The following is an 18,747-nucleotide window of genomic DNA, read 5'->3' as shown; positions in this document are numbered from 1 at the left end:
TAGCTAGGTCAAAGGGTTTGAAAGGATGGCCGCTGAATAACCGTGATGCCTACCATGTCTCTGTAGGTTCCCACTAAATGAGCATTAACCACATACATACTGGTTTGTCTTGTTTTGCTCTAAAATACAGAAAATGAAATGTTCCCATTTTTTCTCAGCTACTTTTCAATTTCACTTATTAAATGAGACCCAAACTATTGCTAATTTTCAGTTGTAGGAGTTGATAACCGCTTTACCTCACAAGCAGAATGGGAGATGACATTTTAAGGAAAAGGCTTGGCTTTGTGTGGAGATCCAAGATTTGGATAAACTGAGCAATTGTTTTTGTTGATCTGTTCCTCAGGTCATTTAGAGCTGGGTATGTAGCTTTTCCTCATATTTGAAAGTGATATTGTTAGGTCAGCAGGGTATATGTTTAATTAGTTCTCTCCTTCATGGTATCAGTGAGGTATTAATTAATCTTTTCTCTGGGAAAGATCGTAAATTTTGCAAAATTCTTGTGGAACTAAGCCAAAGGCTTGCATGGGATAAAATCACTCACCATGGAAGTCACCAGTATTTCTGAGTGGTTCTGCCTTTGAAGTGTAAAAATTCAGTAAACAAAGTGGAAATTCAATTCCCCTGCCTACAACAAACATTTAATGAGTACCTCATATATTCCGAGGACATTCTTCACGCCACAAGCTTTATCGACTTGTTTTTTAACACCTCAAAAAGACCAAAGTGAAAATCATGTGCCAATTTTGAGTACACCTAGATCCTCCTCTAAATATTCCCAATATGGCATATACTAGTGATCATACTTTTGGATTTAAAAAGCTAGTAGAGGCTGCTAAATTAAACTGGGACAAACCTTCAAAAATGGCATAAACTCTTTATCAACACACTCTATGTTCTAGTCCCTTTAATATTGAATTAAGTCTAGTATTCAATCAATTAAGGTGAGTTAGGTTTAATCTTTGAAGTATTTAAATAGCTATTCTTAGGAATAATTAATAAATCTAGTACCGCCAGTATCCTAAGAGATTAAATCTATGAAACAGAAACAGACTTGTTACACCTTGGCTACTGTAACTTCAAACCATGTGTTATCTATGAAGTTTATTTACCTTTATTATTTATTTACCTTTAGATTCATATACCTTTTAAACAATTAGCTCTCAAACATAAAAATGATGGAAATGTAGAAAGATCACTGTAACTGTGTTCAATCAGATCCCTACTCATTATAAAGAGTTGAAGCTCTAGGTGGCACCTAGTGAATATGTTAATGGGGAAAAAAAATCAAAAGTTGGGCAATGATACTCAAAATAACTAAAGCAGCATCATCTTTAAAACAAAACAAGAAACTTTACTACCCTGATTTACAAACTTAGGGCAAGCAGCTTAGTACACCAACAAGGACCAGTGTGATAAATTCCCCCTCATACCATATATTGTCCTCAGTTTCAAATTGGTAAAAGGCACACATCCTATGTAATCTTTAAATTGCATTTAAGGCTTTTTTCCCCTAACAGTCAACTTTAACTGTGGTTAAAATCAAAATTATTTTCTCTAAACCCTCCTTTTGAAAGGATCTGTTATATAGATCCTTTGGTCACCTGCCCTTATAGTTCTACATCTAGACTAAAATGAAAGTAATAGAATTAGGGTCTTAGTAATCATTAAGCTTTTAACTGGTGACAAGAAGGAAGAAGCCTATAGTTAAATATCCCAGAAATTTATTTAATGTTTGCTTGATACATTTTATATAGAAAGATTGAGGCTATTTGCTTTGGGTGCCCCTGGTAAATCTCATAGAGGCACTGAACTACAAAGGGGTGCCAATCTGGAGACATCAGAAATGGAAACCACAAGCCCAATTTTATGACTGTTCTTAAAGATTTGTCTCTAGTGAAATTAGGCCCACTCCCTTAAAAACTGCTGAATGTTGGAGCTCTTGTGAGAAAACAGCTGACTTTTAGGAAGGCATATCACGTTTTGGTCTGTTGGAACATTTAAATACTTGGAAATAAAAAATATTCAGCTTTGAAGTTTTCAATACTGGAAAACTTTCAAGTCTAGGGTTTACAGCCAGGAAGGGCTGCTCTGTGTTCCTTAAACTGGACTCTTGTTTCCCACAAAGTTAATCTTCGGCTTTGGCTTCCATTTCTTCTGCATCATCATCTCCATCCACTTCTGCATTCTCTCTCTCAAGCCTCTCAAGCTGCCTTGCAAGTTCGGTCTCATCTGTATCTGTGACCACTTTAGGCTGTGGAAGCAGAGGTATAATTTCAAAGTGAGGTAGTTCAACAGTATACAAATTCCATTTCAACACCATGACTGCCTAGTATTTTAACTCTTAAACACTTGTCTAACAACTCTGCCATATCTGTTCATTTTTGAGTGTTACTGTATCATTAATAAATTCCATTAGAAAAAAAAAAAAAAAAATAAATTCCATTAGATAAATGATGGAAGAAATACATAAGAGTAAGACAATATAGGAAAAAGAAATATGTTCGTAGTAAAACAAAATATTCCCTTTGGTCATTTCTATAAGCCAAAACTGGCTGTATCTTTCAAACCCACAAGATATCTTATAAAAATGCATCTTCTGGATTCAAAATAAATTCTAATTAGGTTTCATTTTTGCTGAGATGAGGAAAATACAGACTAATGTTTCTAATCCTGAGATCAAATTTTAAGCCTTCCACATTAAATTCTGATAACAAGCACTCATTTTTGTTGCCTAATTTTTTCCTGTTGCAGGGGAATAAACCTAACCCCATCAGTGACCTTAGTCTTGAGTGTCATCATATGACACTTCTTGTTTACTTATAAAAAGCCCTTTTAGGACCCTCTGAGTCTATGATTATTTTAGGGTTAGCAGAGTTATAATCCTAAATGTATCTCATATTTTAAAAAGCAATGATTAAGTATTTTAGATGATTTAAATTTTCTATCTAATCTGATCCCTAACCCCAAAATGGGGTTTGAACTCAAGACCCTGAGATCAAGAGTCTCATGCTCTACCAGATGAACGAAGTCAGAGCCCCTAATTTTTTTCTAATTTCTTATATAATTTAAGAAAAAGCAGAAACACTACAGAGCTTACCTCCATTTGAACATTGAAGACACCCCTCTTTTCCTCAATCTTTTCTTTTATAACAGCCATAGCTTGATTGAGAACAGAGAGGCCTTCTGTTCTCTCCAGGGTTGTTGTAGTCATCACATACCGAGGAGGAGCTATTAGATTAATCTAAGGAAGAAGACAAAAATTCAATTATGAACACATCTGTCCAATACCAAACTATTAGGATGTTTAAGAACTCTTTTGCTAATCTGCTACCTTAACAAAAATCACTCCAAATTTTATTTCCAATCCTGTAAATCAGCAATTTGGGGGTGGTTTGTTAATGTAGCAAAAGCTAGTTGATTCAGTGATATAATACAGCATAAACAGTCCATTGTAATATCAATTATGTAGAATTATGACTTCTGGATGTCTGGTGGCTAAAATAACTACAGTCATTATCAGTATAATGGATAATTTGTCTCCAAAACAAAAATTCTTATTTGGTTTTAAATTAAACTGACAGAAGAAAATCTAAGAGATTCTGAATAACCATCTGGATAACTGTATTGATTAAAAGATTCAGACCAAAAGTCCTAAAGATATGCATGAATACAAGAGAATACATTACCCATTTCAAGGTCTTAGGAGCATCATGGACACACCAACTCTATATTATAAAGAAAGTTTAGCACAGCTGGCCCTCTGGCACTAAATACCATAGAAATCTTTATCCACTGTGATAGTAGCAGTAGCATCCCTTAGACAACATCACTGAGAACCACTTTTCCTAACTCTTGTTATGAAACATGATCATAAAAAGAATCTTGACTTGGTTTAGGTTGGTATTTTAGAGAGAGAAAACTGCTCACCTTGATGGGCATGGTTTCTGTAGAACAATTCAAACCCGCTCTCAGGGCTTCTTTTACGGCATCAATGCCTTCATAACCGTAACAAGCCACTTCGATATCTAAAATTATAGAAATTCAAGAACTTATACCAAAAAATGCAAAGAAGTATTTAAAGGCTTAAAAGAAATCAGACGTGTGGCAGATATACTAGCATTCATATACTTATAAAAGCTTCCCTACCCTTTCAATTATAAATCAACCCCAACTATTAACTTTCTTTTAAGATTTCATTTTTTATTTTTTCATTTTTATTTTTTTTAAAGATTTATTTATTTATTTATGATAGACATAGAGAGAGAGAGAGAGAGGCAGAGACACAGGAGGAGGGAGAAGCAGGCTCTATGCCGGGAGCCCGACGCGGGACTTAATCCCGGGACTCCAGGATTGCGCCCTGGGCCCAAGGCAGGCGCTAAACCGCTGAGCCACCCAGGAATCCCCAGATTTCATTTTTTATTTGAGAGAGCGAAGGAGGGCACGTGAGCATCAGCGGAGGAGAAGCAGAGGGAGGAGACTCCCCGCTGAGCAGGGGGCCCAATGTGGGACTCATTCCTAGGACCCCAGGATCATGACCTGAACTAAAGGAAGATGCTTAACTGACTGAGCCACCCAGGAGCCCTTTAACTTTCATAATTATAAATATCTGAGTAAACAGTGAGGGGCTTTCCATACAAGCCCCTAAATGACAAAAACTATAAAAGACAGAAATTCAACAAACACCTTGATTTCTGGCTATGCCTTGATTAAAACTATGATTCCAACCTCTCCGTGCCTCAGTTCCTTATTTGCACAGTGGAGAGGAGTGTGATAAAGACTGAGTGAAACAATCACTGCAAATTGTTTAGAACAGTTTAGAAATTACACAGTCTCTGCGCCAGTGGTTCCACTTTTAGGAGCCTCCCTGACAGAGCACTAATACAACTGGGTAAGTGTCTGTGATAAGGCTGCTAATTTGTAGTGTTTTTGTAGTAGTGAAAAATTGGTAGAACCTAAATGTTCACCAAGAGAAGACTGGTTTATTGTTCTATGAAATATTACACCTTGCCATTAAAAAGAATGAGAAAAAGTCCCATGTTCTGTATGGAAGGGCCACCATGATACAAGTGGAAAAAGCTAGCTGAGGATAATTTTGCATAGTTTGATCCCATTTTTGTAAAAACAAAACAATTTACGTCTCAATGTAAACCGTATATATTCCTATATAGTGTATGTACCTAAGAAAAATGGTTGAAAGACTATACTCCGAACTATGTAACAGTGGTTAATCCAGAGGCAGAGAAGGACATTTCTGTACTTTTAAAATATTTTAAAAGTATTTACTAAAACAAAACCACCCCCCTCAAAAGAAAAAGGGCTAACTTAAGGTTAGCTGAATGCATACATGACAGTTTTGACTTACATCAATATACACATTTTATGATGGTTCAATAGAAGCAAAATAATTTCTTAAACTTTTCTTGTTATAAGAAATAGACATTTAGAAAAATTTACGGATTATGATGTAGCAATATATTCTTTGGTAAGGCTCATTATTTAACAGCTTTCTGGTTCATGCAAAATATTTTAAACATCATTTAAAAAATCACTTACCTGCTCGAATTTTGACAGCTTGTGGTGTCAAACGCCTATTAATATTGTTAATAAGTACTTCCCGTTCATCTTCATTCAGATCTAAACTATCCAAAATAGATGGGTCTCTAATTAAAGCAAAACAAAACAAAACACACACATATAAACACAAAAGGCCAAGGTTACTTTATAGATAACTGACACCAAATGCAATACCACAGAATAATCTTCAAGAGAACAGGCTTTAGTGTCAGAATGGAGTTCAAATCCTAGCTTTACGCTTTATGAACTCTGTGTTTTGGGGCCTTTCCAGGCCTCAGTTTCTAACCTTGTAAAATGAGGATGAAAACAGTATGCCTCACTGGCTGTGGTATTAAATTAGATAATGCAAGTAAAGCACTTAGCACTACTATGACAGATAGAAAACACCTAGCTATTATTTTAAGAAAAATTTTAGAGATCTGGCTAACGTAAGGAATTTAAAAGTGTCTAATATAACAGATATCCCGCTATAATTAAACATTTCCACGTAATTAGCAGTCCTGCTTCAAGGAGCTTGAAAAGAACAAAAACATACAAGCAAATTTAAAAATAAAAGTGTATCCTTTGAAGTTAGAGGAGGAAAAGTATTACTTTCGGTTAGTGGGCTCAGGAAGGGCTGCATGGACTGAAGTGGCATTTTATCTGACCCCTGAGTGCCACAAGAGAGGGATCAGGGTTAGTTGCTGGCATGTTTGTGGAACATGAACAGATGAAAAAACTGAAATACTGACTAAAAGGATGGTAGAACTTTAAAAAGCAAAAGTAGAACTGTTTTAATAAAGTTATAAAATATTAAATTAGAAATGGCCTAAGCAAGCATCAAACCTAAAAAGCAGGGATTAAGGAATGAAAGGCAAAAGAATTTGGGTACAGGGAAGTTTCACTCAGCTAATATTGCTTACAAAATGTATCAAGAAGACAAACCACCAGACAATGAACAAATGAGGTGAACAGATGTTTCAAAGAAGAAATAGTAAGTATATGAAAAGCTGTTAACTTCACCAACCAATAAAATGCAAACCAAAGAAGATATTATTATATACCCATCAGTTTGGCAAAAGGGAAAATAATCTGAGATATAGACCAAATGTTGGTAAAGATGAAGAGAAACAGGAATGCTCATACAACTGCTCAAGGAAATATAAATTGTAGAACCAATATGAAGAGTATTTTTGCAAAACTGAGTAAATTTAAAGATATATATAAATGAATCCTGTGACCCAACAACTCTATTGCTACGTATATACCTTAGAAACTCTCAAATGCACACAGAGACAATGTACATGGATATTAATAGCACGGTTTAAAAAAAATGAGGGGAAGAAGGGGGGGTAACCTAATTTCTCTTAATAGAGAAATAAATAAAGCATATATTCTTAAAATGAAACCCTACACAGAAATTAGTATGAAGTGGGTACACATCTATCAATTTGGAGAATCTTGCTATTCCATAACAGCCTTGTAAGTAAAACTGTAAGATACAGAAAGCTATGACAAAATTTCTTTTTAGTTTAAATAATAAAAAACTTTTAAAATACAAAAATGATTCTACATATGTAAAAATACATGTGTATCTATTCACAGATACATATGTGTAATAAAACCATAAATATGTAGATAATGATACATACTAATTATAGAACGGTAGTTACCACTGATGTCAGAGGGGAGTGGGTTGGGGGGTGCAAAACATTATTTCCAACTATTTCAGAAATTTTATTTAATTAAAAGAAAAAAATATGAAATACATATGGCAAAGAATTATCATTAAACATGGACAGTTCACTACATGGCTGATAGAGCAAAAGAATGTCAAGGAAAAGGGAAAAAAACGTATGCCAATGTTGAGCAGTTATAGAGGGGGAGTTGGAAGTGAGAGAGCTAAGCCAGGGCTGGAGGAGGACAGCACATCAAGGTATGAAAGACATGTAGGACTGCAGTCAGAGCAGACAGAAATATAAAGCAATGCTTAATGGTTGAGAGCACAAACTCCAGACGGGAGCCAATGACTAGGTTTGCATCGGGGCTCTTCTGTTTGGTAACTCTGTGCACATGGACAAATTCTTTAATCTCTGCCTCAATTTCCTCAACTGTAAGACAAGGATAATAACAGCGGGTAGTTGTGAGAAATCTATAAATGTTAGCTATTAGAATTATTGTTAAGGTCTTACCTTCCCCACAATTGCTATGAAAAAAAAGTCACATGGTGGTGGTGGTGGTGGGGACTGCAAGGGATTTGGAGTCTCAGATGAGCCAGTTTGCCAGAGGCTCTATCAGTCCTAGGTCCACTTGGCCATTCTGAGAGCCAAGACGACCAGTATCCTTTGGCAGCACCAAGTAACCTCCATGTAGTGATGAGGCTGCTTGTGGAGCATTAATACTTGGGAAAGAGTATGATGTGCAGAAGGAGAGACAGTAAATACAAAGAACTGAGGAGTCTGGCTATTAAAGAGAGGATATAGTGCTTGCAACAGGACAAAGTAGAGGGAAGGTAAAGAAGTTTGCTTTTAGTATAAATTATAAAATCATTAGAGAAATTAGAGAAAAAATAGAGAAATTCGAGTGTTATTTTTATGCCAATGGAGCAAAACCAACAAAGAGAAAGGCTGAAGACACAAAAGAGGGAATAACGGATAAAAAGATCCTTGAGCAATAGCTGCACACAGGAAGATTAGTCTGAGAACAGGGAAGATACGGATTCCAGCATGACTGGAGTGCAGGAGGTAATAAGGTTGATTATTGAAGAGAAGAGATGGGAGAGAAGGTTGCTGGGGCAGTGGAAAGAGGGGATCCTGTGCCATGGCTTCTATTCTCTTTACAAAACAGGAAGTGAGCACACTGGTTGAGAGTAAGGGGGGCATGGGTATCCGACGGGAGTGTGTAAAAGCTCTAAAATAGCCACTCTAAGAATGGGAGGCAGTGACAAAGAGCAGAGAAAATGGGAGGCAGTAGTGAAGGTGCAGCTGAGGTTGGAGACCGTGAATATGCAGTGGCACCAACCTGCAAGATTGTGGTTTTTCCTAGCCGCACCCAGCATTCTACAAGTGCAGAGAAGGCAGGAACATCGCTCCAAGGCTGGATGTAACAGAAGGAAAAACAGGGCAAAGGCTCATGATATTGGCAAGAAAGTTATTGAAATGATGGATCATGGTATGTCTATGCTGAATAAGAAAGAAGGCAGGAGAGGGTGAAAAGACAGGGAGAAGAAAAAGGTTTGGAATCATAGTCTAGAGTAAGAATTAAGATGACAGAGAGTAGAACTAACTATGGGGGAGCTGGAAGGACAGGAAGCTGTCTGTGGTAAGAGAAGAGAACGTATGAATTAAAGGTTTTGGATGCACACTAAATTGTGGTGATAAGACCCAGGGTGAAGCTGTATGGAAACTGGCTAAAGCAGCATGGGCTGAAGGTCTAAGGAACTGAAGTAAAGCAAACAAGGTTGCAGTTGTACATGAGACATCTACACTGACCCTATAGGTAGCTATAATACAAAATAATAACAAAACCAGGAGGGGAAAATGTGAGATGAAACCATACGGCTTATGGAAACTATGGTATATACCCAATTATATATGCTTGGCTACACAGAATTGGCCCGTATTATAGGCCTCTTACACGGAACTATTTTTGTCTAAATTTGGCAAAGACTGTGCTTTTTAATTACACGTCAGGCTCTCAACCTGTGTGCTAGACCCAGTAACTGTGATATCAGGGTAGAATCAGAGCCAAGAAGGTGTTCTTACGAGACTGCATGCTTAAATGCATCATAGGCACCGTATCCAGGTCTCTTGTATTTGTCATCAAAGACCCAGGCAGTCCTCTGGAACAGGCTCTCCAGCTGCTCATCCTTGGTGTACTCTAACACCTCAGCAACATGACGAAGAATGCTGTAAACCTAGAAACAAAATGAAGGGTTCAAGAATTCAAAGATAAGAAATCTATAGAAAAAAATGTATTTTTAACATTTCAGTAGACAGCATATAAAACAAATCTTTGATTAGACTACAATAATTCCTCAGCAACAAACAATTAACATACAAGTTCTTTTTTCAGAGAGTAATACTTGCTTTCCTAGAACAGTTAACTCAAATGGGTATAACAGTATAAACAATACAGAATTTAGTGTAATAAGACCCAGATTAACTTGACTTTGGGACCATTTAACCTCTTTAAACTTGTTTTCTCTTCTGTAAAAGGGCAATACTGGTATCTCTCCTTTTTACTGCAGATAGATCAAATCTATCCAAATGCAGCACACTATAACTGGAAAACATGACACAAATATATAAAATTTGTAAATTACACAAAGCTTATTATACAACAATAAACTATCACTACTACTACTCTATATGACAGCATGCAATCAGGATTGAGATTTTATTTTTATTTATTTATTTTTAAAGATTTTATGTATTCATGAGAAACAGAGAGAGAGAGAGAGAGGCAAGCAGAGACACAGGCAGAGGGAGAAGCAGGCTTCACGCAGGGAGCCACAGGGAGCTCGACGCAGGACTCAATCCTGGGTCTCCAGGATCACCCCCTGGGCCAAAGGCAAGTGCCAAACCGCTGAGCCACCCAGGTTTTCACATTACATGTAAAAGTTGAGTAAGGTAAGGTACTAACATTGGCTATTTCATTCTACCATATTATCATCCAGATAAGATCTAATATACTCATTTTACAATTATCCTAAGGGGACAAAACAAAGTGAGTTTCCTAGAGTGGAGCTTCTCAAACTTGGTAGGACTTGAGATCCTGTATTAAGCAGTCAAGTGGTGCCAATGCTATTGGTCCAGAGACTATGTTGAGTGGCAAGGTCCTCAGTTCACTAAGAAGGGATTTCACTGATAGTGTTTTCTAATGTTTTATATATATATATATAAAATGTTCATATATATATATATATACATATATATATATAGTAGTAAACACACCAGTTTACCAGAGATATACACACACACACACACACACACACACTACTATATATATATAGTAGTAAACACACTAGTAAAACAAAGGGAAAGATTTGGGTAATGGTCTTTTTGCTTTTAGATTTTTATTCTCTTATTTACTGGGGTTAATTAAGCAAAATTTCAAAAATCTCTTCATTTAAACACTGTTTTCTTGGCATTTTATCTTGAGGACAGAAACATACATGAGAACAAAAGACAAAAAACAGAAACAATGGAAACATTGCCATTAAAAACCAAGGACCTAGAGAATGAAGGATAATCTAAATAGGACCAAAGAAAAAACTATAGATGGAAAATGGAAGAATGAAGAAGCAGGTGTTCTTGCTTCATTAATACCTACTGTACGTAAGTAAAAGATTACAGCAAAAATAAGAAAATGAAACAGAAAGAACCCTAACAAACTGGGGGAGGAAGGAGGTGGAGACTAATAATAGGCCTCTGCTTTGCTTTCCTGTATTCACATTTTACAAACCCTTGCTTATTCTTAACATACAATGGCTGGTTGCCTCTGTTATCCCAGAATGGGGTATAAAGTCAAGAACTACGTACTACAAGAAGTCGAATCAAGTGAAATCACCCATAGTTAATTTAACCTAAAATAACTTAAAAAACACTAATGTCCAGTTAATCATTTTAGAATATTAGGTGATAAGCAATGCCTTAAGGTAGTACCACCATGAGGCAAAAATACTGAACTCATAACTTTTGAAATTAAGTTCTCAAATTACTCTTCTATGTAACTCATAATTGTAAATGGAAATACAGTTATAGAAAATCCAGATTTTCTTTTAAATTTTATGCCAAGAATAGCACATGCTGATTATTCATTAAATTACTAAATGGTAGACTAATCTCACTCAAAACTCATACTTACAGTTTTGGATTTGGTGAATTTATCTTCACATTTGATTGCTTCCTCTGGAGAAACCCTTCTTTTTGACAAATCAATATATCCTGTATGAGAAATTTTTGGGAAAAAAAAATATCATCTCTGCCCAGGTACTACTAGCTTACCACTGCGATAAATTTTTACACCAGATTGTTTGGTGGCATACTTAGACTTATTCCTCACTAAAATCATATCAATTAAACACTGTATAAGATGAGAGATTTTTGTTTTCAGAAACTCACTTGTATTATGTAATTGTAGATTCTTTAACACTTCAGTGAAGGGAACTAGGGCTCTCAATTACTCAAATGAAAGCTAGTCAAAAGATTCTATACTTGTCTTTTTGGTATCCATTCATCAAAGGCTCAATTGTGTTATATTTTCTGTATTCTTTTTTTTTTTTTTTTTTTAATATTTTACTTATTTATTCATGAGAGACACAGAGAGAGGCAGAGACACAGGCAGAGGGAGAAGCAGGCTCCATGCAGGGAGCCTGACGTGGGACTCGATCCTGGGTCTCCAGGATCACACCCAGGGCCAAAGGAGGCGCTAAACCACTGAGCCACTCCGGCTGCCCCATTTTCTGTATTCTTTTTTTTTTTTCCTGTATTCTTGATGCTCCTTCTGCCTCCTGACCGAAACTGGTGCTTCCTCCTCATGGTGGCCCTGTGTGGGCATGGTGAGGCCATTGCATTCATTGCCATGGCCTTACTATGTTGTCAGTCACTTCCATAAATTAAAATCCCATGAGTACAAAATGAGACAAGCACTTACATGTATTTTAAAGAATTTAAGAGGGAAAAATGGTCTTTTATACATTTAACCTATATATTTCCCATGTCAGGTATCACACCTCATGGGCTCGCATAACATCCTTTAACCATTTCCTCTAACAGAAATCAAGTAATAAATCCTCTTAGTTTCTATTCACCTGAAAAAGTCATTTTGGATTTTCATCATTGAATATTTTAAATATCCTAGAATCCTGGGCTGACAATTTTTCTCTTTTAGTGCTTTAAAGATGTCATTCAATGCTCAGTGTCAGTCAGCCATTATTTTCAGTAAGAGTACCATACTAATTTGTATTACTGTTTCCCTGTAAATCATGAATCATTTTCCTTTGATTACTTTCAAGATTTTCTCGATCTGTTTTCCAATAGTGTAATGTGCCTAGATGTGGTCTTACTAGTATTTATCCTGCTTGAAGTTTGTTAATAAGCTTCTTGTTTATAAATCTGTTTTTTTTCGGCAAATCCTGGGAACTCTGGTCAGGATTTCCTCAAATATGTTTTCTGCCCTTTCTCTTCCTTTGGAATACAGCTTTTAATATTTGACAGGTTGTTTTTCCTCTGCTTTGTTCTTCAGATTGGTTCTTTAAACGAACTATGTGCAAGTCTGACTTGGGCCTTCTGCCATCTTTACCCTGCTCTTAGCCCATTTGGTGAGTTTTTTAGAGATTATACTTTAAATTTTAAAATTTATATTTAGTTCTGAGAGTTTCTAATTTCTCTTTTTTTTAATTTATTTATTTATTTATTTTTTTGAGTTTCTAATTTCTCTACTGAGATTTCATTTTGTTCATTCATTACAAGTTTATTTTCCTAAAATCCTTGAGCAGTTATAACATCTGTTCTAAAATCCTTATCTGCTAACTCCAATATTGTCACCTCTAGGTCAGTCTCCATTTGCTTTTTCTCTTGTTTGGGTAATACTTTCCCATTTCCTCAACTGTTTAGCAATTTTGGACATTATGAATGAATATTCATAGAACACCCACTAATAATCAAAGATATACAGAATACTGTGTTTTGGGTGTTTGTGGTATATTCCTTTTCCAGAATTTATATAAGATATTCTTAAAATCCATTTACCTTTACTCTATTTCCATGTTCCTCCAATAATCTGATTACAAATTTAGCTTCAATTGAATTCACAACCTTAAGACCAAGACCTGAGCTGAGATCAAGGGTCAGATGCTTACCCCACTGAGCCACCCAGGCATCTCAATAAAAAGGAATCTTACAAATATATGAAAACTCTGATTTATGGATCTGTCCCTTCTGAGTTTAGCCACAATGAGTCAACTATCAATATCCTGGTAACCTCTGGGAATAAAAGTCAAGTTATTTGACTCACAAACATTAGCCACAGGAACGTGCTAATTAAACCACCACTAACTTAAGAGGTCTTGCTTAGATGGGTAATTGGCATCTTTCTCTAACAACTTTGTATGTAAAAAAATTTAAGTATAAAAGATTTTTTTTTGGTTTTTACAGCATCAGCAATTTACAAAAAAATTAAAATAAATCATGTTAAATCTGAAATTTATATTTTGCATATTTTTATCACTTACCTTTTTCTTTGTCCACTCTAATGACAACCACACATTCATTCCTGCCAATTCTGATGAGTTTGTTTATAGAACGGATACGCCTTCTGGACAACTCACTAAGAAGAATCATGCCTTCAATATTGTTGTATTCCAGCAAGCTGACATAAGCCCCCATTTCAGCAATGGACCTTACATTCACCATCACTACATCTTCCACTTCAGGAAATTTGTGTTGATAAAATCTACAACTTAGACCCGGCATTCTGCATTTTAAACAAAAGAATCAAGTGAGTGTTCAGTTAACATCAAAATAAAGAAATGTCAATTTTCCATATCTTGCCACTGGAAGAACTATTTGTCTTTTCACCTCTTTAAACTTCTTAAATGGACCAGAAAACGGATGTTCAGGAATCAAACTTTAATTTTTACTTTGCTCCACATTTTTTAAGGCTTGAGTGATTCTCTGCCATCAGTTTTAGAGGAATCATAAAAAATAATGACCACCTATAAAGTACTTTGAGACCTAAGGATTAAAGGTATATCTCAAGAGTAAATTACTATTTTAATATCATCACTTTAAGAAATAACAAATGATGGGAAGCATCACTACTACTATAAACCTATCAGCCAAACTAAAGCTACTCGTTCTCCAAGTCAGCTAAGTCGTTGTATACTACCACCAATATATAAAGGGAAGACTCTTCCAACTACTAAAACCATGGTCCTAATCATATATCAAATAATATACCCTATCATTTTAGCCAAAATTACAGTATGTGTTAAGATACAACCTAAAAATTTACTAATCACAAAATATTAAATATAACTAAACACAACTAAATTCTTTTATTGAACAAGTATACCTACTCTCGTATAACTACTCTTGAGAATAGCTTTACAGAACTCCATTACTATAAAGTTCAAGTGTCTCTTAAACTCTATTTCCTTTGATCTATCCAACCTACTTTCAGCACCACTCCTTTTATGACCTACAAGACTTAAATTATACCATGCACAGAGGTGTATTTTTAAAAGAGGACTATAAAACTAATCATAGCTGATGATTTTCATGTTTTTCTACTAATCTTAACCAATTTACTATTCTCAAAGTTCACAAAATAGGCAGTGATAGGACCTAAAAGCCTAAGAAAAGTATGTGAGAATTTGTTTACTTCTTTTATTTTTTTTAGAGAAAGATAGAGAGCAAGTAGGGCAGAGGGCAAGGGAGAGAGAATCTTAAATAGGCTCCACGTCCAGCGTAAGCCTGACGTGGGGCTTGATCTTACGATCCTGATCTTGGCCAAAAATCAAGAGCCAGACGCTTAACTAAGCCACCCAGGCATGCCAATTTTTTCCCTATAATTGGAAAATAAGGCTGCCATTACTTGATCTTAAAGACAAAACATCCAGATCATAGAACACCAGACTTCTGGGGCAGTACAGTTTGAGATGCCAACTGCACCCACACGTATCTTCACAGTGGCCTCCCACTGACTTTTACATCTTTACACTACCTACAGGATCCTCTATGATCTGGCCACTGCCTCTCTCCCATGTTCTCTCCATTTTACAGTTGAAGAAATGGAAACACAGATTAAGTAACTAGTTCTGTTATATACTGTGAACAAGTGATAGAATATGAACCTATGAAGTTTGGATCCATAGTCTGTGCTATTATGCATCAGGCTGTATTTTCACTGTTTTGATAAATATATAAGTTACAAACAGCTTTTAAAAAAGGTAACATTAATATACATACTCAGTGCTAAAATATGTACTTTAGCAAGATTAATGCAAGCTTTTATTTCCTTTTAAAAAGATTTTATTTATTTATTCATGAGAAGGGGGGGGGGGGGCAGAGACACAAGCAGAGGGAGAAGCAGGCCCCATGCAGGGAGCCCGATGCAGGACTCTATCCTGGGACCCTAGGATCACACACTGAGCCAAAGGCAGAAGCCCAACCGTTGAGCAACCTAGGCACCACAATGCAAGCTTTTAATACTAATCTATCCTGTTTAATAAAAATAAAGCAAAATTTAATAATAGCAGCAGAAATGCATTTCTTTTATACCTTGACAAAATAGGGATTTAGCAAATAAAGGGCAGTAGACATTTCAATGGCCAGAATTACCCACCAAGAAACAGCTGAGCTGGTTGTTTCATTCTTAAACAGGGCTTTTTTCCCCCCTCTCTCTTTTGGAGAACTGTTGTCAAATATCTGTATGTAAAGCACTAAAGTTCGAGAGCTAAAAGTTTTAAACTGAATATCAAAGTAAATGATGTCACAGAAATGTGTTTAACAGTTTTAAAAGATTTAACAGGGACTAACTAACCACATTTACTTACCAGGTTTATTCAAACAGTAAAGCTGATTAATTTTGGGGAAGTAAGACTTAATTTGATGATTAAAGAACACAGGCACTTTTGTAAAGGAATCCTGATGAGAGATATGAATGTTACTGCTTTAAGAGGTACCAATCTCTTTACAATACATAGCGTACAAAAAGAACACAAGTGATGGTATGTTATTTGACATAGAAAGTAGCTAAGAATTACAAAACACTCTAGACATGGATTCCAAGCCTTGCTCTCCTACTTACTAGCTGTAGTTGCTCGGGAAACGCATTCCCATTAAACTGTAATTTCTAGTCTGTGTCATGGACCTCTCAGACCTCTCCTCTCTTTGGAGAGTAACAAATGAGATTAAGAAATATGGAAAAAATTTGAAAAGTGTAATGTGCTATACACATATGACATTAAAAAGCAAAGTGGGTATCATTGCCATTTTGTAGCTTCATTGGTTAAACAATTATTTTTGCAGTATTTATGTACTAAGCACTACTGACACTTAAAGAGTCTTACTTAAGAAAGTATAGAGCGGGAAACAAACTAGTAAGCAAATACAAGCAATATAAAGTACTCTGAAAGGAGTAAGTGAAGCAATCAATTAAAAGGGAACCAAGGAACAGAAATATTAAATGACTTTCTCAAGGATAAATACTTAGTAAGTACCAGAACAGGAACTAAAACCAAGTCTTCTGATATTAATTGCAGAATACCTTTAACCCAGAAGGCGTCCGTATGTGAGAGTACTAAAATACAGTATGTGTTCTTCCACACAAAATATCTATATTTCAATAATATATTAACTGAACTCCAAGCTAATTTCAAATACCCTGCATTGTCAGTAATTTTGCCTGGTCAAAGGGTAGGTTGGACTTCTTTCTTAAACCAGTGCATGGTCAAGTAACCCCAACAGATCCGGGGAGTCCCCATCACTTTACAAAGTTAAGTGTGTTATGTGATAGAGGTAACTCGTGAGAATTCCCACTTGGCTCAAATGTTTCTGGGGAACGTTCTCTGCATGCTAGTTTTTAGTAGAGCAGTGCTACGCAAATAGGCTCTCAAACTGTTTCACCGTAGTTGAAATAGAAAGCACCCATCTACAAATATCACTCTTCTTGAGATCTTAGGAGAATAATTAACTGTCACTTGGCATCAGACCAACTCAGAAGAGGCAGTAAAGCTCTATATAATTCACGAACTGCTGAAAAGACACAGAATCACAAATTTTTTTCCTTGATAACTTCAACTGGGAGAAAAACCAACACTGCCTTGTTACAGCTTTGCTCCAAGAAAACAATGTTTCTTGTTTAATGAAACAGCCTAAGTTCGACGAGTAATAAAAAAGGCCTCAGGCTGAATACGTATTTAACCCCCAAATTCCCTTATCTTTTTAGTTATGCTTAACCGTTGGGGCCACAGCTTGTCTTTTCTCATTGGTGCTGAGATACGGCAAATTGACACTAAGAATAGTAAACTCTTCAACGGTATGTTTTAGTTTCGATGCAAGGGATGACTCGTTCTATAAAAATGCACAAGTCAAGCGACACGGTAGTAAGCATCAATTTAAAAAAAAAAATCAATTATCGGACAGATAAACTATTCTTGGATCCTTTTAACCCAGATCTCACCAACACTGCGGCCCACCCCAAATGGCCCTTCAAGCGCCTGGTCTGGTTTCCACTGAGAAGCAGTAGTTGCTTGGGCGGAGAAGGGGAAAAAAAGAAAAAAAAAAAAAGGCGAGCGGTGGTATTCTGAGGCCCCGAGCAAAGCGCTGAGCGTCCCGGGGCGGGGGTGTCACAGCGTTTCCCCGAAGCCGCCCCCCTCTCCAAGCAGCCTCACTTTGAGCATATCGCAGAGGCTGCAGCGTCTCCTGGCTCACTTGGCTTCACCAGACTCCTCGGCTGGTGCACGGACACCCTGAACACCGCGGACCCAGCCGGCGCCGGCGGGGGGGGGTCGGACACTTCCCGCGCAGGAACGGGAAAGGGAGGGGTGTGAGCCCGGGGCCTACCCTCCCCCGCACACCCGTCACTGCACACAACCAAAGCGAGTTCTTAAAGAATCTGATCTGGGGAACCAGTCACCTGAGGTATGTGTGTGAATCCTGCGCCGGGATCCCGCGCCGTGCTCTTTAATCGCAGAGATCGGACAGTCCACCCGCAGCAGCGGCCGATCCTCAGCGTGCGCTCGGCTCTACCCCACCGCGCATGCGGAACCGCCTCGCATCACGCAAGCGCCCACAGCATAGAGGTCCCTCTTCCTCACTGACCATAGAGTCTAGGTCCTCCGGAAAAAAAAAAAGGAAGGATGAAGATCATAGGAGGACCTGAAAAGTACGCTTTGTCGAACTCTGTCGTTTTCACTAAGTAACTTTCAAGGCGCAGGAGGAGTAGGACTGATCCCTTGTCCTTGAAGAATTAACCCTCGCTCGAAGCTTCAGGCAACCATGAGGTGGCGCTGTGACCAAGATGAAAAGGGGAGGAAGAGAAGGCGTGTACTCTCCTCTCCTGTTCTTTCACCTCGCGCGTGCAGAGTCCTGCGCAGCCTCCTGGGAGTTGAAGGGGCGGGGCTTGGGGGAGAACCGGAAGTGAGGGGAAGTTCAGTGCGGGGTGCGAGCGAGGCCTCAACATCCG

General features: G+C 37.2%; 1 protein-coding gene across 2 annotated transcripts; it reads right to left on the bottom strand.

Annotated features, from left to right (window-relative positions):
- Positions 1-1,704: 1,704 nt before the first annotated feature.
- Positions 1,705-18,695, bottom strand: EIF2S1 (eukaryotic translation initiation factor 2 subunit alpha). Of its 2 annotated transcripts, none has more exons than XM_038544993.1 (8): positions 18,199-18,695; positions 13,790-14,031; positions 11,422-11,501; positions 9,318-9,469; positions 5,554-5,660; positions 3,928-4,025; positions 3,098-3,241; positions 1,705-2,251 (listed from the first exon to the last, which is right to left on the bottom strand). In XM_038544993.1, the coding sequence occupies exons 2-8, from the start codon at positions 14,028-14,030 to the stop codon at positions 2,126-2,128; spliced, it is 948 nt and encodes a 315-aa protein (XP_038400921.1). In that variant the 5' UTR covers position 14,031; positions 18,199-18,695; the 3' UTR covers positions 1,705-2,125. The 2 variants fall into 2 exon arrangements, with proteins under 2 accessions (XP_038400921.1, XP_038400920.1); XM_038544992.1 differs by lacking the exon at positions 18,199-18,695 and adding an exon at positions 17,954-17,973 and having other exon boundaries at positions 1,845-2,251.
- Between the last annotated feature and the right edge of the window lie 52 nt (positions 18,696-18,747).

Source organism: Canis lupus, chromosome 8 (genome assembly GCF_011100685.1).
Source record: "Canis lupus familiaris isolate Mischka breed German Shepherd chromosome 8, alternate assembly UU_Cfam_GSD_1.0, whole genome shotgun sequence".
NCBI classification, from domain to species: Eukaryota; Metazoa; Chordata; class Mammalia; order Carnivora; family Canidae; genus Canis; species Canis lupus.
This window is presented reverse-complemented; position numbering and strand designations above follow the sequence as displayed.

What these genes read in the sequence shown, in the direction of transcription:
- EIF2S1 (XM_038544993.1), bottom strand. Translation starts at nt 14,030, where the DNA reads ATGCCGGGTCTAAGTTGTAGATTTTATCAACACAAATTTCCTGAAGTG. An exon ending in CAGAAACCATGCCCATCAAG is followed by an intron (nt 3,242 to 3,927) that starts GTGAGCAGTTTT and finishes CTTCTTCCTTAG; the next exon opens with ATTAATCTAATAGCTCCTCC. An exon ending in TCTTCAATGTTCAAATGGAG is followed by an intron (nt 2,252 to 3,097) that starts GTAAGCTCTGTA and finishes CTGCTTCCACAG; the next exon opens with CCTAAAGTGGTCACAGATAC.